We start from the raw sequence: 22,431 nt of genomic DNA on the forward strand, positions 1-22,431 counted from the left end.
ACACACACACACACACACACACACATACACACACACACACAGCACCATGAAAACACTGAGGAATATACACATAACAAATATTTATAAAAATAAAATAATTCTTTTTTGTTTGTTTTGGTTTTTGAGACAGGGTTCCTCTGTGTAGCCCTGACTGTCCTAGAACTTACTGTGTAGAGCAAGCTGGCCTCAAATTCAGAGATCCACGTGCCTCTGTCTCTGAGTGCTGGGGTTAAAGGTGTGCACCACCACACCTGGCAAATAAATCTTTTTTAAATGTACCAAATATAGTAGATATTTTGACCTTTCATTTTTAAAATATTGGTATTGACTTTAGTGAGCTGAACTGCATTGTGTTTCTGGAAATAAGCTATTCATATTTTCTTCCAGTGAGCGGCAGCCTACCATGCAGACAAACAGGAGACCAAGTCTTAGTCTGTGTACTTCCCCAGGAGGTGTTTGTGGGGTTTTTTTGGTTTTGGTTTTGGTTTTGGTTTTGGTTTGGTTTTTTTTTTTTTTCCTGAACTCCCTTTCTAGACCAGGCTGGCCTCAAACTCACATCAATCCACCTGCCTCTGCCTCCCGAGTGCTGGGATTAAAGGCGTGTGCCACCACATCCGGCTCCCTAGGAGGTATTTTTATTGCGTTTCAGTGTTGGCTTTTGTCTTCCAAAATGTTTGGAGTTTGAAAATAAACATTTTGCTCATGGTAAATACTGATGAGGCTGAACAGCAGAGCAGCAGAGGTGATACTGAAAGTTTATACTGGTGAAAAGTTAAAAAAAAAAAAAAGGTAGGTTTACAAGATTACAAAAAAACTGAATGTATTTCTTTATTCTCATATTAAATATTCAATTAGGCATCCATCATTTCTCGTAAAAAAGAAGCCAAAGCTGAAGAGCTTCAGGAGGCCAAGGAGAAGTTAGCCAGCCTAGAAAAAGAAGTGTCAGTAAAGACAAACCAGACCCGGGAATTCGATGGTGCCGAGGTTCTGAAGGGGGATGAGGTAAGCCGAGGTGTCCTGGATCGAGGGTATGGCCGTGAGGTTTTGTTTGCAGTCATGACATGCTTGCTCTTCTAAGCTTATTTTGATAAGTTAATCTCATTTTGTAAAATGCAGTCTTAAACGTTGTATCCTTTTGAGGTAATATTGAAATATCTTGGTATAAGATACGAAAGACTGGTGTTTTGCCAGACAGTATCCTAGAGCTCCACTTTCCTTTCTATTTAAGTTGTGTGTGGATGTGTGCACCTGAGTGCAGAGGTCTGCAGGGGCCAGAGGTGTTGGACCCTGGAAAAGCAGGGAGTGCTCTTCCCATTGGGCGTCTCTCCAGTCCAGTGCGCTCACACTCTAGTCAAGTGAGTTCATATTGACTTTCCTTAAGTTCTAAAACTAGTAGAATCAAAGAGATTACAAAAATTCATCTTTGTTGGTGAATATATTTCCATGAATATTAAGAAAAGTAATTATCACTAAATTACTGTCAGTAGTATGTGCTTGATTAGCACCCATGAAAATGACTTCATCCTACATGTTTCCAGGCTTTAAATATTGCATTTCTATGTTCTGTAAGTTTTGAGCAATGCTTTAATAGTAATATTTATTGCATCAGACTTGGAAGTTAGTGGGATAAATAACATTGATTACTCATGGCTGAACTCAAGCAACAAAAATACCATTCTTCATCCTTTTCCATAAAGTTAGCTCAAGAGCAACTAAAGGTAAAGGCAGACATCTTGACTAGAATCTTGTCTCCACCCAGTGCTTTCTCACTCAGCCATTCAAGTGATAGGCCACCCCGGGCTGCCTTCACTCTTACAGCTATTGCCTTCACTCTTACAGCTACTGCCTTCACTCTTACAGCTATTGCATTTTGCCTTAGCTTCTAGACTTCAGCAAAGGCTACTTTGAAGAGCTGCTCACATCTGAAAGCTCTTGAGTGCATACTGCGGGAAGCTGGCAGTGTTTCTTCACTGGGCCAAAACAAGTGAACTGTTCCCAGGCCGCAGGTGTTTCTCTCCGGTGTTTCCAGGGTGGCTTTTAGTCTGAAGGGGAGGTAGTGACTTTAGGAAGGCAACACCTGATAGAAAGAGCCCTTTTGGGAGACACATGCCTGCCGTTGTCGTCACAGTGCTGGGCGCCTGGGCAGCAGCACTGACGGGACTCTGAGGCTACCGTAGGTTACAGTGTCTCAAAAATCCAAACCCCAAGTTTCTTTGCCTTTTAGCGTCTACTTCCAGATATCTATGAGACACAGCATATTTTAAGGGATTCTTAGAAGTCGAACTGTGATTTGTGGCATCTTTGATGTCCTAGTGTTTTTATCTACGTGAAGGCCCAATGACAGGGGAACCTAAGTGCTGTGACCACAGCAGCAGGAGGCATGCTTCCGGTTAGGTGTTAGAGTTCCCTCTTTGCAAATGTGAGGGAGAAGAACCCAGTGACCAGCTGCAAGCCTTTATTTCCGAGACATGTGATGGCAGGCCAAAAGTAGTGTTTAAGTGGAAAAATAGCTTTGGCAATGCTATGGTCAACTCTGATTTTTGAGTCTGATCAAAACTAGAACAAATCAAGGGAGTTATTTGGCAATTACCTAAAGAACAGAAGGTATTGGGGAACATTATGCATAATTTTATAAGGAACAAATCTTGGGAGACCAATTTTATTTTCAACTTTGATAAAATGATAGGCCATATGGGCAAAAAGGAGGAAGCTTATTCTACTTAAAATTATGTAAGATAGCCGGCCTTCACTGAAGTTTCTCACTTGGAATCACATGGGAGTCACCAAAAACCCTCATAGTTAAAATTTTAACTGTCAAAGCACTTAGTGAGCAGGTGTTAAGAAACAATGGGACATAGCCAGGCATGGTGGTGTATGCCATTAGTCCCAGCACTCAGGAGGCAGAGGCAGGCAGATCTAAGTGAGTTCGAGGCCAGCCAGGTCTACAAAGAGTTCCAGGGCAGTCAAGGCTATACAGAGGAACCCTGTCTTGAAAACAAGAACAACAAACAAAGAAATAGTAGCACAAAGCTGGGTGATAATGGCTCATGCTGCTAAACACAGCACTCCGGAGTACCTAAGGACTGCTTAAAGTTTGAGGCCAGCCTGGGCTACATAGTGAGTGCTAGACCATCTGGGACTACATAGACTCTGTCTTAGACACACACACACACACACAGAGAGAGAGAGAGAGAGAGAGAGAGAGAGAGAGAGAGAGAGAGAGACAGGGAAGGGAGGGAGGGAGGGAGGGAGGGAAGGGAGAGAGGGGAAGGGAGGGAGGTAGGGAGGGAGAGAGGGGGGAAGAGAGAAGGAGAGAGGAGAGAGAGAGAAAGACAGAGTGTTGTGTAGTGTTTGTAAAGAGTGCCGTGACTAGCTGGGTGTGGTGGTGCACACCTTTAATCCCAGCACTCGTGAGGCAGAAGCAGGAGGATCGCTGTAAGTTTGAGGCCAGCCTGGTCTACAAAGCGAGTCCAGGACAGCCAAGGCTAACATAGACCCTGTCTCAGGGGGGAAAAAAAAGTGCTGTGACTGAACCACGTGCAAAGTGAGGAAGCAGGGTTGACATTTTTGAAAGCTTCTTGTGCCAAGCTTGTGCTGGATGTTTTACACATAACTTGTCTTCTTCTTATAAGAATATTGTTCTCAGCCAGGTGTAGTGGTGCAAACCTTTGATCCCAGCACTCAGGAGGCAGAGGCAGAGGCAGGTGGATCTCTGTGAGTTCTAGGCCAGCCTGGTCTACACAGAGAGTACCAGGGCAGGCAGAGGAATTATACAGAGAAACCCTGTCTTGAAAAACAAAACAAAAAATAACATAATTGTCATTTTTATTTTACTGTTTAATGGCACTCAGGGAAATGATAGCATTGCACAGCTAAGACTTGTACAAAATAGAGTATATGTTTCTGCTGACCTTGAAAAGATTCATTGAGTTTTCTGAAGATTTTTCCATCTGCAGAATGGGGATGGTTGTCTCTAGGAAAAACACACTAAATAATTGATATCAAAGCTTCTTACAACTTGGGCTCTGTCAGCGCATGCATGTGGAGTGGTCAGTCTGTGGGGTTGCTAATGCATGTGGGAGGGACATACAGGAGAGGTTCTGGGATTCAGGTTTTTGAGTGCAGCTCATTTCCTGGGCGATTTTGGGCAAATGTCTACATGGCGCCACACCCAGCTGCAGAAGGTGACTACACAAAACGTGCAGAGTGACGGGAGAAGTGCCTACACTGTGTAATTAATACCTTAGGTCCTGGGGTTCTAACACCAGTGCTGCAGGAGAAGCTCCAGTGCGTTAGTGCTGAGACTTGGATGTTTTTGTTAGACTCAAGTGGAGAATGTGAAAATCAGAACTGTAGTTTACAGCTTAAAGTTTGAAACCAGTGTTTCTCAGGTTGGAACTATTAGAGATTAAGTATGAAACATTTTCTACTTCTTCTTTTTTATTTATTTTTCTGAGACAGGGTTTCTCTGTGTAGTCCTGGCTGTCCTAGATTTACTTTGTAGACCAGGCTGGCCTCGAACTCAGTGATCCGCCTGCCTCTGCCTCCCGAGTGCTGGGATTAAAGGCATGTGCCACCACACCCGGCACAACATTTTTTACTTCTACAGAACCTAGATTCAAGATGGAGTAAGGTAGTGTTGGTAAGAGCTATTTTAGCAGCTGCTTCCTGAGCAGTTACCATGTGCTCAGCCTTTGGTAATGTCCAGCAATGAGGATGCATCTGTGATGGTAGTTTTGTTCAAGTAGTAAGAGACATGCAGAGGACCAGTGAAGCACTGTGAGCATGTATGTCCGTGATGGCCCCGTGCCCAGTTAAAACTGCCTGTGTGACGTTGGGAGGCAGAGGCAGGCGGATCGCTGTGAGTTCGAGGCCACCCTGGTCTGCAAAGCGAGGCCAGGACAGCCAGGGCTACAATAGAAAAACCAACCAAACAAACAAACAAAACCTTTCTATGTGTAGGGATGTTTTGTCTGTATGTATGTCTGTGTGCCGTGTGCCCTCCTGGTGTCTGTGGAGACCAGAGGAAGGAGTTGGAGCCCCTGGGGTTACAGAGACTCATTAGCTATTGGGGTGCTGGGAATTGCACACCTCTGGAACTGCACAGCTGATTAATCTCTTCAGCACCCCAAATAGATCTTTGTGGTATGAAAATTGGACTTTTCCTGTCCCCAGTCTAACTCTTCCAGAGAGAAACAACTGATAATAGATCATTAAGTCATTTTATGTCTCTCCAGAGACAGAAACAGAAATACTGCTGTCCTGTGGGTTTGAGAAATCTGAATAGCATTATGCCATGTTTATTGTGCATTTTGCCTTTAAAAATATGTCTTGCAGATGTTCCCATGTCAGTACAGAAGAGAAGCCAGAGAATCTCCAGAACACCTGTGTAGACTCTAAAAATAACAATAGCATGTGTTTTTGACACATTCTAATGTGCTTTTATTTGTTCTAACAATGGAAACAGTTTTAACTATTAGTTCTTATTTGAATTAAAAAATCCTTTATGGTGTTCCTTTGTTGTTTTCCTCAATTGTTTTATAATTTAGATTATATTTGCATTTTTCTGTTACTTTAAAGGGTTTTAAGTGGCTCAGGGTTTTGCAGTATGTGTACAGCCTTTCATCAAGCTCAGAATTGTTAGTGCTTTTCACACTACAGCAGAGCAGCACCCAGGGTCTGCAGAAGTGCCCTCCCCCACAGACAGCTGGGGCAGTTCTCCTCCCCCATCTGACTTCGGCTGTCTCGCTTCTGGCTTTTATCTGAATGACATATCGAGGCTCCAAGTAAGACTTTGCTTGAGAATAAAATTTCACTGTTAAAAAAGATTTAAAAGTTGGTGAATTAAATAAGTGGAACTCACTCTCCTAGGAACATAAAGACATTTTCCAGGGTGACTTTTCTAAATTTTATCATTTATAAGAGAAACCAGCAGGGTAACGTACACCTTTAATCCCAGCATTTGAGAGGCAGAGGCAGGTGGATCTCTGTGAGTTCAAAGCCAGCCTGGTCTACATAGTGAGTCCAAGACAGCCAGGGCTGCGCAGAGAGACCTGTCTCGAAAAATGAAACAAAAAGAGGTGGGGGGGGGGAGGGAGAGAGAAAGAGAGAGAGAAACCACATTTTAACTTGTAAGTTAGTTTGATGTTAGATTCTAGTTAAAATCTTCATATGGAGGCTAGAGAGATGGCTCAGTGGTTTAGTTCAACTCCTAGCAACCACGTGGAGTCTGTAACTCCAGGGGATCCAACACCCTTGTCTGGCCTGTATGGACACCAACCGCATGCATGTGATGCATAGACACAGTCAGGCAGACGCTCCACACATAAAATAAAAAAATAAAATTTAAATATAAAAGGCAGGGTTTGTTTTTTGTCTTTTTGTTTTTGTTTCTTTGTTTTGTATTTTGTTTTGGGATTGTTGGTTTTTCAAGACAGGGTTTCTCTGTGTAGCCCTGGCTGTCCTAGAACTTGCTCTGTAGGCCAGGCTGGCCTCGAACTCAGAGATCCACCTGCCTCTGCCTCTGCCTCTCAAGTGCTGGGATTAAAGGCGTGCACTACCACCAGCTAAGACACAATTTAAAACCTCGTATGGTTGTCTCTTAGGACTAGGTTTAAAGTGCAAATCACTGCCATTATTTCAAGTTAAGACAACTTCAGACATTGGAGGAAGATCTTAAGTGACCTTACCTTTTTTTGTGTTTTGAATTGTTATCTTACTGTAAGTGGAGCTCCAGCAACAGCACAGCATGCTACAGAAATGAGAAGGCAGGACTGTGACCAGTGTTGTCAGTGACAATTGCTGCTGTCAGTGTGCTTTTCTAGAAGTAGCAGAAAGGTGTTAGTTTAAGTGGAACCTCTTTCAGAATGCACTCCCTAATTCCGTTTCCTGCTTCTCGCTCTGTCACTACAGCCTTTTGGGATGTATCCTGACAGCACCTTTTCTGGAAAGTAATAACATGCAGCACTCTTGAGGCCACTTGTTCAGTCTCTGCCTTCCTAAGAAACCAGTAAAGGCAGCTGCCACTTGGAGTGAAAGCTCACTAGCTCCCTTGGTCTACATGCTCTCACTCTGCAGCCTGGCTGGCCTGGAACTCAATATGTAGACCAGGATGTTCTCCAACTCACAGAGATCTACCTGCCTGCAAAGTTTTTGCCTTTTTTGTTTTTAAATTAGGATATTAATATCAACAAATGTCTTGGAACTATTTTTCAAGCTTCAAGTGATAAGAAAAATTAATCATTCTTCACCCCACCCCTGGCTATTTACATCCTCACATAGTTTTATATTCACGATCACAAACTTAAATTTGCTATTTAATCTTGTAGCCTGTAGCTAATTCTTTTGTTATCATTTTGCCATTTCCTATTCAACAATCTAAGCTTATAGACCATGTTCCCAGGTTTTTTTGTTTGTTTTTTTTTTGAGTTTTTTTGTTTGTTTGTTTGGGGACAGGGTTTCTCTGTGTAGCTTTGGCTGTCCTAAAACCCCTTTGTAGACCAGGCTGGCTTTGAACTCACGAGATCCACTTGCCTCTGTCTCCCAAGTGCTGGGATTACAGGCATGTACCACCACACCTGGCTATTCCCAGGGGTTTTTATTCAAATTGTATGTCTTTTGAGTCTGAAACTTTTTATAGCACCAAATGAACCTCTGGTTACAAGTCCCTTGGTCCATCGGTTGAGAGGTCACCGCTGGGTGCAGCCCATTGCACTTTCTCCCCTCACCATCACAAGAAGCTCAACAGCTTGGAAAATGTGCTTAGTCAAATACTATTATAAGCAGCTTTAAAAACAGCCAAGCATTTCACTGTGCAGCCACCACCAGAAATCCTAGAGCTAAATAGGGAAGATTATGAAATCGTCTTTAACAACTTCAAAGAGAAGCACCGTGGAGATAAGGGAATCCTGGCAAGATTCACTGCAGCTGTCAGTTCCCGAAAAATTAGGAACCAGATTCTGACACTTGTAGTTGAATCATCCACCCTTCCAAGTGAGCCCAGGCAAACCTGAGATATTTTTAGAACCTTTCAAATCACAATGTGCTCTTTATCATAGCAGGGCCTGCGGGTCCTAAAATTTCCCAAGAGATAGAACAAAACAGGTCCAAATAAATTTGGCTCAGCTTACTATAATAGAAGTAGTGTGTGATGCCTGCAGTGTTAGATTTAAGACTTTGCATCTTTTCCCTTGGAGCATTACATTAAAACCACTGGGGCAGCAGCTGAAACATTCATTAGAATAGTGACAGCTCTGCGCTGACCCATCTGATTCTTAGTAAAAGCACCGAGACTCGGAGGGTGTGCTCAATTCTTACAGATAGACATTCCTGGGCCAGAATTTGCTTAAAGCTGCTTGCTACCACCATAACATTGCTCATTACAAACTGTTAGGAGGGTGCAGATAACCGGCTACTACCATATGTACATGATTATGTTGTTCATGCTTGTCTGCTGAGACTTCGCAATTTAAAGTTAAAAATATAATACTAGCAGGTTGGGAAAGGTTGGGACAGTATATGTATACGTGTTTATGTCACACTAGTTATGCTGGCTGTTGTGAACAGATGACCATTTTAGCAAAAAACAAAGGTTGCTTTGAAATATTTTCTTTTTGCTTAGACCAGGTAGCAGCTGTGTGAGCAAGCGTCAGAGCCTATGAATGATCTCCAGAGCCCCAGGCTGAAATATAGCTTGGACTTAGACAGACTAGACCAGATACAGACCAACGGGGGATGCTGCCTCTGACCCAGCCATGCTGTTTGTAGATGTGGTATCTTATCTCCTAACTCCTTAGCTCCCTCAAGCCTATTTTTTCCTGTAGGCTTCCATATTTAAGTGTCATTTGACAAGACAATTAACAAAAAAATGATTTAATTAAGACATGGAAAATAGAATGAATGCTGGATTAATAGGATTTGAGAACAAAAAGTACTCCTTCTGGTCCAGTTGTTGTAAGAATCAACTTGAGAGTTTGGTGGAATTACTAATTGCTCTCTTAAAGTGTGCAAGGCTTGTTATAGTCCTGAACAGCAGGAAGTACTTGTGTAGTTGCCTTGTAAAGGCCTTCCAGCTAATTACTTGGAACATGATTTTCATGCTAGACATTGAAGCAGAAAACTTGGAGCAGGGGCAAATTCTTGTTTTCATGTAAGTGTTCAAATGAGGTTGAGAATCCAGTAACTCCTTGGTAGTTTCCAATAAGCTTGGAAGGTGTCAGGAGTAAGCTAGCCCAGACTCTGACCATTACTGTAGAAGGTTAGGCGCACACTAAGTAGATAAAAGGAAAAAGAACCCTTGTCAGATTCCATTGCGACCACAAAGGAGCTGAGTCTGTAGTACTGTTCCTAAAGGCAGAGCTAGTGCTGTAAATCATTATTTCATCATCCACCCAGTGCATGCAGATAGATTAGAGTGTTCCCTTAGCATTGAGACTGAGGGCTGATCTCTCAGAAATGACCACGCCGGACTCCATATGTGGATCAGTCCACGTGATTGGTGATAGCTGCTGACATGTACTTTTATCCAGTGCCAAGCTTCGTTTTCTTTCTTTCTTTCTTTCTTTTTTTTTTTCAGGCTTTGTTTTCTACTGTAATGGTGGCACATCTGTGTGAGTGACCTATTACAGTGCATAAGGAGACGTTTATCTTAATCCTTTTTTTTTTTTTTTTTGAGACAGGGTTTCTCTGTGTAGCCCTGGCTGTCCTAGACTTGCTTTGTAGACCAGGCTGGCCTTGAACTCACAGTGATCTGCCCACCTCTGCCTCCCGAGTGCTGGGATTAAAGGTTGCGCCACCACCGCCCAACTTGAGGGAGTCAGTTCTTACATTCACTCTATTTCCTTTACCCATTGAAGTGTCTCACTAGCGTAACATTGATTTCTCTTAGTAAAGACTGATATATCTATTTAATGTGTTCAAGTGTAAGTATGCACATGCCCCAGCACACACGTGGACACAAGAGGGCAACTTACGGGAGTTGGTTCTCTCCTCCTGCTGCTCTTGCATTAGGGTCTCTGTTGTTTCTGACCTGCACACTCCAGCATAGTTTAGGTACCCGCTGCTAATCCTCCTGTCTGCCTCTCATCACTTTACAGAAGGGCTAGGATTACAGATGTGCACGGATACATCTGTCTTTCCACATGGGCTCTGGAACTGAACCTGGGCCATCAGGCTTCATAGCAAGGACTTCTACCTGCTAAACTGTCTTCCCAGGTGCTTAAAATTATTCTTGTAAATATATACTTTGAAGGCCTGGCGGTGGTGGTGCACGCCTTTAATCCCAGCACTTGGGAGGCAGAGGTAGGCGGATCGCTGTGAGTTCGAGGCCAACTTTGTCTACAAAGCGAAGCCAGAACAGCCAAGGCTACACAGAGAAACCATGTGTCGGAAAAAAAAAAATCTACTTTGAAATTATTTTTCTTTAAAATTATTTTAAATATCTGATCTTAATTTTTAAAGATTTATTTTCCATGTGTATAAGTGTTTTGTGTACATGTATGTATGTACATACATGTATGTACGTGCATGCACATATATATGCCTAGTTCCCTCAGAAGTCAGAACATGCCTGGTGTGGTGGTGGACGCCTTTAAGGCAGGCAGATCTCTGTGAGTTCGAGGCCAGCCTGGTCTACAAAGAGTGTCCAGGACAACCAGAGCTGTTTCACAGAGAAACCTTGTCTAAAAAAAAAAAAAGAACAGGGCCTCAGATCCCGTAGAAGTAGAGTTACAGATGGTTGTGGACCACCAGGTGACCGCTGGGAACCCATGTCCTCTGCTGGAGTGACAAGTGCTCCTCTTTTATTTTCATGATAGGGCTTTGAACTCACAGAGATCCACCTGCCTCTGCCTCCCGAGTGCTGAGATTAAAGACATGTGCCACCACGTGCGGCTTCAACTAATTTTTAAAGATGCATTTATTAGCCAAGCATAGTGGTGCATGCCTTTAGTCCCAGCACTTAGGAGGCAGAGACAGATGGATCTCTTGTGTTTGAGGCTAGCCTGGTCTACAGAGTGAGTTCCAGGACAGCAGAGATAAGTAGAAAAACCAAGCCTCAAAACAAAACAAACAAAAAAGCATTTATTTACAATAATCAACTTAAAAATATCAGTCCCTGGGCTGGAGAGATGGCCTAGCTGTTAAAGGCTAGGCTCACAACCAAAAATATAAAAATATCAGTCCCTTCATTTAGGACCAAGATGTTTTTGTTTTTGTTTTTGTTTTGAGATAGGGTTTCTCTGTGTAGCCTTGCCTGTCCTGGACTTGCTTTGTAGACTAGGCTAGCCTCGAACTCACAGTGATCCACCACCTCTGCCTCCCAAGTGCTGGTATTAAGTTGTGCGCCACCACGCCTGGCTCAAGGTGTTCTTTTTAAAACAATAGAATTATATTGTTGATATTTTAACCAATGTTTGATGACATAGAGATAATTATAAAAGTCATACAACTTTCATTACCACCTCTTTTCTCTCTAAGTTCATTTACTTACCTCTTTGGTCAGTCTGAGACTTGTAAAATTCAGTTATATTTTGAAATGTGTCTGCACTTACTTTAATGACAACGCCTTTGAAGCAAAATTTTTTTCTAAGTGCTCACAGACACAGGGCAGTGGTGGTAGCAGCAACCTCAGCCCACCTCTACCCATTTTTCAGCCCAGAAGTGAGAGAAGGTCATGGCCCAGCAAGGGGGAGGGGAGAGTAGTTCAGAAGGCACCAGTAGTTCTGGGGAGGAAGGCAGACCCAGATACGCAGGCTCTGCACAGGGACTGGAGTGCTGTCCGTGTTGGGCCAGGGTGCCTGCCAAGGCAGGAGTGGGGTCTCAGAGTTCTCTACTCAGCCATTGTCATAGAAGAAGACAATGTCCTCCTTCATGGCCAAGGTGGGGATGAGATGCTTCTGCCTCAGAGGGCCCCAGGTCACAGGGTCAAAGTGGCCCTCACCTACAATTGCTCCTCAGTGTCCTTGCCATCATAGGTGATGCTACTGGGTGTGATGCAGGCTTACTGCATCAGTTCAGAGCTGGGCTTGCCACACTGGTATTTAGGGATACCTCGCTTCTTTCCTTTCTTGTCCACCTCAGAGAAGAGCTCATCCCTGTCTGCCATGTACTTGTGCTAGGCCTAACTGTAGGCCTGAATGTGGCCATATTCTCACCTCCCTCAGCGTTCCAAAGATATACCAATGATATCCCCTCTCTGGCTCGGCAGTAGTGAGCCTGGTGAGGTGGAAGTGCAGCTCACCCTCCTGGTGGATGTGCCGTCCCTCATTGCTGTCTGGCTCTGCTGCTTGTGCAAAGGATGGTAGGGATGTCATCCCCGAATTTGAGCCACTGCTCCTCTGCTGAAGTATAGGTTTGCTGCTGATTTGTAGTGGATTCGGCCATGGCCTCACCCTCTGCATCTCCAGGAGGAAGTGCACCTTCACAGATGGCCAGGCCAGCTCCAGGCCACACTGGCAGTCAGCAGGTGGCTGTTAAGGCTGTTACTGAATTTCAGGTAGTACAGGGTCCAGTTGGTGTAGTACATCACTAGTTCCCAGTATGCTGCTACCATAGTAGGCCACTGCCTCTGGGTAGGTACTTTTTGTGGCTAGCACCACACCTCTATCCTTTTCCTCCTGGCCAGTTCCCACAGCCTGTAGAAGCAATTCTTATAGGGAGCAAACGTCTTAAGATAATGGTGAGGTGTATTTCAAAAGTAAAAGTTACAACAAAGGTGAGAAATAACATACAAGATAGTTTCTACTTAACAGAAACCGTCCAAATAAAATACTATCCTTAGCCACTGGTTCCTCCTATATTATTTGCAGAGGTGGCTTATGGGAAGCAGAGTGTACTAGGCTTTGGTTCTCAGTTGTAGGGCCTATTTATTTATTTATTTATTTTCGAGACAGAGTCTTTCTGTGTAGCCTTGGATGTCCTGGACTTACTTTGTAGACCAGACTGGCCTTGAACTCACAGGGATCTGCCTGCCTCTGCCTCAAAGTGCTGATTAAAGGTGTGTGTCACCACTTGTGGCAAAACCTTTTGTTCCGACAGGGTTTTGCCTGCCTCTGCCTCCTGAGTACTGAGATTACCACACCCAGCTAGCAATTTGTTTGTTTGTTTTTGGTTCTTGGAGACAGGGTCTCTCTGTTCTGGACTGACTTTGTAGACCAGGCTGGCCTCAAACTCCGAGAGATCTACCTGCCTCTGCCTCCCCAAGTGTGCCACCACGCCCAGCTTTCTCTTTTCTTCTTCTCCCCCCCCCCTTTTTTTTTTTTTTACAAATTCTAATATTTTATTCTTATAATGTATTTCCACAAATGAACTTACTTACTTTTTGTTGCGTTAGCTAGTTCCTTCAGATCAGAAATCAGTGAGCTCATGGTTCCTGTGTATGCAGGTTTACAGTGACGCATGATTCTGTAACTTCCGGTATCTGTCTTTGTATATATAACACAGACTACTCATTCTTACCAACATGCTATAACACTCTGTTGTTTTCCCTTTGCTGGTTTTAAAAGATCTTTTATATCATTGTAACATCTGCTCTTTTTCTCCCTGTTGGATTTACTTATTTACACAGTCACTTAACTTTTTGAAATATTTATATGTATGCCAGAGACCAGAAGAGGGTGTTGTGCCCTGGAGTTTTAGGTGCTTATAGTAGGAACTAAACTTGGATCCCCAGAAGAACAGCGAATGCTCTTAACCACTGACACGTCTCTCTAGCCCCTGCTTATTTGGTTGCTTGCTTTTCTGTTTTGTTTTGGTTTTTTTTTTTAAGACAGAGTTTCTTATAGCTTAGTTTGGCCTTGGCTCTCCATGTAATAAAAAAAAACCTTGAACTTTTTATTCTGCCTCCATTTTCCAAGTGCTGTGATTGCAGAAGTATACCACAACATCTGTCTTAGTTGCTGTTCTATTTCTGAAGAGGCACCATGACCATGGTAACTCATAAAGGAAAGCACTTAACTGGGGGCTGGCTTACAGTTCCAGAGGTTAGTCCATTGTCATCATGGTGGGCCATGGTGCTGGAGGAGGAGTTAAGAGTGTCATCCTGATCTGTAGGGGGGGAGGAGGGAGAGAGAGAGAGAGAATATGCATAGACAGACAGACAGCGACCAAGACCAAGACTGGGCCTGGCATGGATTTTTAAAATATCAAAGCTCATCCCCAGTGACAACACGTTTTCTAACAAGGCCACACCTGCTAATCCTTATAATCCCTTCGAATGGTACCACTCCCTAGTGACTAAGCATTCAAATGGGAGCCGTTCTTATTCAGACTGCTTTTCTATCCGGTTTTTATGTGGTTCCGGGCATCAACCTGGTGTTCCATGAGTGCTAGGCAGCACCCTACCCAGAGCTGCATCCCTAGTGTGTCTTTTTATATTTTGCTTTGCTTTGTTTTGTCTAAAGATAGTGTTCATCTAGCTCAGGCTAGCTTCAGATTCAGTCTTTCTGCCTTAGCCTATGGAATACCAGGATTACAGATATGTGCCACCATGCCTGTATTGTGTCCCCTCCCCCACCGCCTAATTTAGCTAACCTACAGAGTGCTCCAGCCTCCTCCTCCACATAGCAGTCTTGTGCCCCACAGCCCGCATTATCTCCCTAGTATTATTTCCTGTGTGCTCACCCTTCACCATGCCTGCGAGTAGTGTGCGTCCATGTCATTCCAGCCCCTCCGTTCTACCCATCCTTCCCCTCTGTGGAATTCAGCCCGCTGAGCTCACTTCCATAAATATTCCCAGCACCCTCAGTTGTAACCTGTGCACAATTCCTCAGTCCACTGGTTTCCCTACGTCTTCACTCTTTGCACTCTCTGGTCTTGCCACTTTGCCACTGTGTCATTGTCACTGGCCATCCTCTAGGTCACTCCTCTGAACTGGGAGGTGGGGAGAGAGGGAGTTCTTACGCTGACCTCCTGAGTACACAGTCGAGCTGCTAGGGGCTCGTATGTGAGCACACCATTGCTGCGGGAGCTAGCAGAGCATATGCTTGCTTTTTCTTGTGTTTTAGGATCTGTGGCATACTACACTGCTTTTGCATTTCTAGTATGGTAAATAGCAATAGTTGGATCTACATAAAAATTTTGAGATCTTTGATAATTTTAAGAGGATCAGTGGGCATGGTAGTGCTCTTGTGCAATCTCAGCTCGTGGAAGAATGAGATGGGAGGGTGATAAGTTCAAGACCAGCCTGGGCCTAGTAAAAAAGATTGCATAAAGGGTTCATGAGACCACAAAGTTTGAGAGCCATTGTTACAGATGCACACGCAACAGACCGCAGGCCAGTGACAAAGTGCAGCACAGGCACACGTGTTGCTCCTTAAGATTCCTGCAGGTGCTCAAGAAGTGATGAAAAGCCGAGCCTCCTAATAGCCAAGTGTGGGTTAGAGAGAACGCTGGGTTCACTTTTCAGATCGATTGTAAAAGTATTATAAATAGCCTTCTGAAGAACAATTTGGCAGAATATCAGAAACACAAGTTCCTTTTGACCATTTCTGGCAAAATATCCTACAGAAATTATGAAGTGTATATTTAAGGCTAGCATGGCGACACCAAGCTGTAATCCCAGCACTCAGGCAGGAGGCAGGAAGATCTAGACTCAAAGGCCAGCCTGTGCTACATAGCCAGATCCTTTTCTAAAAACAAACAAAGTGTTTCAAAGATTAGTGTGTATGTATTGTTTGTGTGTCACGTAAAGGCCCAGGAATAACCTACAGTCCAAGTGGTAATGAGAAGGGCTGGCCAGCAGAATGAAAACATGGATGCTGTGTTCCTTTCTCCTTAACTAGCCAGGAGCAGTAGAATGCACTTAGCCACTTCGATGGCCACCTACTGCTTCTTTGTGTGGAACTGTGACTCATGTGACCCTGGCTCTCCCCTTCCCCTAGGTAGAATGTACAGAGAGTGCCAAATAATAACCAGCACTCACAGAGAGCATGGTGAGTAATATGTGGAATTGTTCTTCCACCAAAAGCATTTCTAGCGTTTAGCCTTTAAAAATAGTTGTGGAGCACAGCGAGATAAAGGAGGGAAATTGGCCTAGATGTTACACAGGATAGCAGATGAGCAGGGCGGGTTTATTTTGGGCGCTTTGCCCAGGACACTTTTAATAGAACGTATAGTTACTCTAGGGATTCTGAATCTGTGGTTGTACCAGGCTTACACATTTATGCTTTAAAGGGAAAATTAGGGAGTTATTAGAGTCTGGGTACTTTGCTGTGGCTCAGATTTTCGAGCAGCTTTTGTAACCCAGCCATTGAAAAGTTGCTGTGCGGGGGCTTGATCCCTGAGTAGCAAGACTAACTTAGCTACAGAGGAGTATGTGGAGAGCCAGGCGTGGCGCTGCATCTGTAATCCTAGCCTGGGGAAGTGGAGGCAAAAGGCTCAATTTGAGGCTAGCCTTGGCTGTCTTGTGAATTTGAGGTCAGCTTGGCTACAAGGGACACTGAGACAATCAGTCTCTCTCTCTTCCTCCCCATCCAGTATGTAAGTAAACCCAGTGTAGTGTTGCATGCCTTAACACCTGCACTAAGGAGGCCAAGGCCAAGTGTCATGTTCAGGTTCAGTCTAACACAGACTACATAGGGAGATCCTGTCTCAAAAATCCACAAAGAAGAAGAAGTATTTTTGAACTTCCTTTCTCTAAAGCTCATTTTCTAAAGCTGTGGATGGTAAGTTCATGGTATGATGTAACAGATTTTTGGAATCATAAAAGATTGGCAGCAGTAAAAGGTTTTTGAATATTCAGCAACCAAAAATTAATTCAAAGTCAAATATGTACAAACATGTAATGAGTCTGCAGTATTTCTGGCAGTGCTAACTCATGTTGTGTCACAGGCAGGACCTTTCTACAACCTTGTTTGAAACACACACCCGCACGCATGAATGCATGCACGCAGGCATGCACGCACACCCGCGCATGCATAAACAGAGCACATGCCATTACACCATGGCTCACATTTAACACCACTGGTCTATTAAGAATTGTAATGTTGGGGGCTGGAGAGATGGCTCAGTGGTTAAGAGCGCCGCCTGCTCTTCCAAAGGTCCTGAGTTCAGTTCCCATCACCCACATGGTGGCTCACAACCATCTGTAATGTAATATGGCGCCCTCTTCTGGCTTTCAGGAATACATACATGCAGAGCACTGTATACATAATAATAAATAAATAAATCTTTAAAAAAAAAAAGAATTGAAATGCTTCTACGCTCCCTACAAAAATTTATGCTGTTATAGAAACGCAATGGTCTGATTATAGAAAACAAAGACTTCGTATTGTCCCACCGTAGTTTTTAGACTTTCTAGACTCTAGATGGTGTGTCTTAGTGATGGCTCTTTAATTAGTGTAGCGTAGTCATAGCGTGGATATCACATGGAGGTAAGTGCCTGCATTCAGTGACCATGAGGTCCTGTTAACATTCCATATCCTTAGATATTAGGGCGAGTTCCTGTCCCATGCCTGAAATTCTTCCCAGGGAAGCAGCCACTGTTCAGTCCTCAGCTTGCTGACTGGTTTTCTGTGGTCAGCCCAGTGGGTGGAGTGCATGGCTAGCAGAACAGTCTGCTGGAGTAGGGCTTTGTGACAAGACCACGGCCAGAGCTTTCCCGGCCTCCTCCTTCTTCTTTAGATCCTTGAACTGTTTTGGGGTTTGCACTGTGTTTGTTTGTTTGTTGCTTTTTTTCTTATTTGTAAAGTCTAAAGTGAAGAGCTTTTATATAATATATCAATACTGAGGTGAGTTAAAAAATTAATTAAGTAGTTAGCCTTAACACTGGAGAGATACCTCAGTGATTAAGAGAACTTGTTGCTCTTAGAGAGAAAGCAGGTTCATAGTGGGGTGAGGTGGCACACGCCTGGCCAGTGTAGCCTACATAGCAAGTTCTAGGACTGCATAGAGAGACCTTATCTGAAAAAACAAAGAAGAACCAGGTTCAATTCCCAGCCCCAATGCGATGGCTCACAGCAATGGTCATTGACTCCAGTTCCTAGGAGTGTGACACCTCTCCTGACTCTGTCTCCTGCATGCATATGGTGCATACACACTAAGTGCATGGATATTAAGAATTAGTCTTAGCTGGGCGGTGGTGGCGCACGTCTTTAATCCTAGCATTTGGGAAGCAGAGGCAGGTGGATCGCTGTGAGTTCCAGGCCAGCCTGGTCTACAAAGTGAGTCCAGGATAGTCAAGGCTACACAGAGAAACCCTGTCTTGAAAAACCAAAAAAAAAAAAAAAGAAAGAAAGAAAGAAAGAAAGTCTTTACTAGTTTTCTAAGAAAACTGGGCTTCTGGTGTGTGGACTGCTAAGTATAGAAGAAAAGCTTTCAAATATGATTTTATTTTTAATGCTTGGGTACTTTTTTGCAGTTCAAGCGATATGTCTGTAAACTTCGAAGCAAGAGTACAATTTTCAAAAAGAAGCATCAGATAATAGCTGAATTTAAGGCCGAATTTGGCCTCTTGCAGAGGACAGAGGAACTTCTGAAGCAACGTCAGGAAACCATTCAGCATCAACTGGTAATACAGCTTTATTGTGACTGCTAACGTACAAATGTCAGGACGCTCATGGCTTACAGCTTTATGGTGAGGTCATTGTTTTTACTGGAAAATCATCCAATTATTAATTTTCTTTGATTAATTACAGAGATGTCGTGTAAGCTGATTCATTTATTATTTTTTTTAATACAGCAGTAAGCACTGCCTTTTAAAAATATGTGTGCCTACTTTGGGGTTATTAATAGAAGTTGGACATCCAAGTAGATTTTTCTTTTAGTTAGCTAGTTAATAGGAGTAAAATTATCATTCCAAGCGAGTGACTGTAGAACATTTATTTATCATGGCCTACACTTGTACTTCCAAGGAGCTTTGGAAAGAAGTGTCCAGGGAGGGTGCTGTGAGGAAGGCTGCCTGCAGGCTTGCTCCTTCCCTCTGTGCTGCGGTTGGCGAGTAAGCGCTGACTGACCGCTGCTGTTGCGCTGCTCTGCAGGCCAGTTCCCTGCAGCTCTCTTGGTGTGACAGTGTCCCTCCTCTTCCCCGGGGGGAAGCTGTTTCATCAGGGTGCTGCTGTGAGAGCAGTCCTGGGAGAGGTCAAGTGCACGTCTCACGTCACTGACAGTGTGAACTTTTCAGTTTCCTGAAGATGAATACTGTCTCTAGAGAAGCGAAGACTAAAACTTACTGTGAACCAACCAGGGATCCTAACAACACTAGTTTTCAATTTGACAGTAGTAACTATTATTCAGATTATTTTCTAATTTCCACTTGATTCCCATGGCCTTGACTTTAAATCAAACGTTTGGAGGATTTTTCAGGCTCCTCTTGTGCTGTGGACGTCTAACTCCCTGTGACCCCCTCGGTATCAATCTGTCTCTCTCTTCCCTTCTACTTGGCCTCCAGTTACATCTGCGTTAGTCTTAGTCACCATTCCCCAGGTTTTCTTTTTGTTGTTATTTCATGAATTTATGTGTTTATTGTGAGTCCATATGCATGTGCATGTGTAATAGCGTGTGTGGATGTCAGAGCACAACTTCCAGGAATCTCTCCTTGCACCACGTGGGTCCCAGGGTTCAGACTCATCCCACCAGGCTGGGCAGCAAGTGTCCTTACCCCTGAGCCAGCTCATTGGCCCGATTTTTTTTCTTCTTTTTGAATTGGCTATGTATTTCACTTTTTCTTTTTTTTCACTGTTTGTTACAATGATTCACTTTAGATTGTTTAATTGTTTTGTGCTTTGCTACTTTCTCTTTTTTTTAAGATTTACTTCTTTTTATGTGTGTAAGTATTTAGCCTGCATATATGTATGTGTGACACATGTGTACCTGGTGTCCATGGAGGTCAGAAAAGGTATTCAGAACCCCTGAAATTAGAGTTAGAGATGTTTGTGAGCCAACCTGGGTCCTCTATGAGAGCAACAAATGCTCTTAACTGCTGACCTACCTTTCCAGGCCTGTTTTTGCTACCTTCTAGTTCGCTAATCGTGTGTGTGTGTGTGTGTGTGTGTGTGTGTGTGTGTGTGTGTGTGTGTGTGCGCCTATATTTACGTATGTGTGCCTATAGATCCTACTTTTTGGATTCAAAGTTCCTGTCTATTAAATTTAAACAGACATCTATTTCTCTTGTCTGTTATTTTCTTGATTGTTAGTGGTTTAGTCCTGTTTATTTATTTATAATTTTTATTTGATGTCAGACATCATATGTGATTATAATTTTGTGGCCCTATTTAAATTTTCCTTCCAAAGGAGGATTTAACTTTTTTTTCCTTGCAGATCACTTTAATCTAATAGAGGGGCACTGTTAGAGCTGACCTTTTTTAGTTTTCACTTCCTGGTAAGGATACAGTCCTTGTAGTAGTAGCAGAGACTTCAGTCCTTAGGTTTCACTGTTACTGTTGGGCCTGGTCTGGTGCTAGGTACTCCTGTCCTTTAAAGACGCAGCCCTCTGTGGCCTTAGCCGGAAGCCAGGGCGTTTACCAGGTTCCTGTATGGTGACAAGTCTTGGGTTGCTACCTCTGTCTCCCTAGTGCTGTGAAAATGATGAAATCTGTCTATATCTCTTAAGCAATCATATCCCAGTCTCCACTCTGTTTCTGAGTATCTTCCTCTGCTGTGCACAGCTTAGGATTTTGATTATGCATACAGAGGAAATGCATATAGAGCTGTGTGCTAGTTCTCTGTGATTCCTTCTTTATGATGGCTGGTCCTGTTGGCAGCCCAGAATCCAACCTTTGGGAATATTCTTCCTTTTTTTTTTTTTTTTAGTTCTTTGACACAGGGTCTTACTGTGTAGGCTAGGCTGGCCTGAAACTCACTATGTAGTCCGAGCTGGCTTTGAACTCCTGATCCTCCTGCCTTAGTCTTCTGAGTGCTGGAATTATAGTCATGTGCCACAATGTCTGGCTTTCCAGTAGGTTTTTTAACTTGTCATTCCAAAGAAAATTCTTATTATATCACGAGTCCAACTTTGAGTCCTTGTCTGTCTGTCTTTCTTTTTCAAGGCAAGGGTTTTCTGTGTAGCCTTGGCTGTCCTGGTACTCACTCCATAGACCAGGCTGGCCTGGAACTCATAGAGATCTGCCTGCCTCTGAGTGCTGGGACGAAAGGTGTGTGCCACGGCTGCCCTGCTTGAGTCCCTTTCTTACTCAACCTTTTAACAGCATGTAACATAGCTGACCATTCCTTCTTTCCTAAAGTATTGTCTACAGGCACTAGGGAGATGATTCAGTTAGTAAAGTGCTTGCCATGTAGGCGTGAGAAGCCGAGTTTGATCCTTAGCACCCATGTGAAAGTCAAATGCGCTGTGTAAGCCTGTAGTCGTGGCACAAGGAGGCAGGGGCAAGGCGATGGCCGGGGCTGCTGGCAAGTCACTCTAGCCAAATCAAACAGTTCCAGGTTCAGTGAGAAACTGAAACACAAAATGGTGGACAGCAATTGAGAACGACACATGGGGTCGATCTCTGGGCTCCACACGTAGGCAACCTTACACACATGCATACACACACATATTTTTCCACTTATCATCCAGGATGTTATATGCTTATGTTTTTCTTCCAAACTAACATTGCTACTCCGTTTCTGGGGTCCCACTTCAATACCTCCATCATAGCTTCGCTCAGATGTCACATATTTCTGTAACAACCTTAGGACGAAGTACCCAGATCTGTTCTCACCTTGAGTGTATTCTACCTACTGGCTTTATTGTGTGCCTTTTATGTGTTGTTTTATTGTGTTCTTGGAAGGAAGAGCCCACCTCCTTTCTGCTCACTGCTCTATACAGTGAGCTAGAGCAGTGCTTAAAAAGCTAGTGTAGGAGAGGGACTGGATAAGTGAGTGAGAGCAGCCTGGCACGTACGGCGAGTGCATGCCTTCGCCAAGTACGTATTGGGGACATCGTGGGTTTTAGGTTCTACACTTAAATGAATAGCATTATTTGAGAGTCTGAAATTGTATTTCCTATGCAGCTAAAGATAGCATGGCAACTTTGAGTGTAGGCTTATAGTGTATAAAGACGCGTTCCTGGATGAAATAATAATTGAAGTGGGTGAGATTGTCTGTTAGAATTCTAAACAAACTTATATTATTTACAACTTTTTAACAGAAATGGAAGTACTTCTTATGGGGAGATGCCAGCACTCACAGCCTTTTTTCATTTCTTTCAGCGAACTATTGAAGAGAAGAAGGGTATATCTGGGTACAGTTACACCCAAGAAGAGCTAGAGAGAGTGTCAGCCCTCAAGAGCGAGGTTGATGAGATGAAAGGCCGAACCCTGGACGATATGTCTGAAATGGTGACGACACCTTCTGTCTTGTTTACTTTATTGACTTACATGGGTAGAAGGAAGTTCTTCTGTGTTTAATTCTCAGTCAAATATTTAAATATTATTCTCTATACATTATTTACCTTATATTCTTTTGCCACATATTTGCATGGCTCCAGGGTTTGACCTA

The 22,431-nt window shown here is 43.5% G+C and overlaps 1 protein-coding gene across 4 annotated transcripts in view; it reads left to right on the forward strand.

The window, feature by feature from the left end:
- IFT81 (intraflagellar transport 81) overlaps positions 1–22,431 on the forward strand; it is a 67,270-nt gene that overhangs the window by 21,595 nt on the left and 23,244 nt on the right. For all 4 annotated transcript variants that reach the window (XM_084762693.1, XM_084762691.1, XM_084762694.1 and 1 more), the window contains exons 11-13: positions 856–1,002; positions 18,356–18,505; positions 22,143–22,271. In XM_084762693.1, coding sequence (XP_084618819.1) covers positions 856–1,002; positions 18,356–18,505; positions 22,143–22,271 — 426 coding nt within the window. The remainder of the gene's footprint in view (positions 1–855; positions 1,003–18,355; positions 18,506–22,142; positions 22,272–22,431) is intronic.

The sequence above is a fragment of the Acomys minous genome, assembly GCF_964271855.1.
Source record: "Acomys minous genome assembly, chromosome: 16".
Lineage (NCBI taxonomy): Eukaryota > Metazoa > Chordata > Mammalia > Rodentia > Muridae > Acomys > Acomys minous.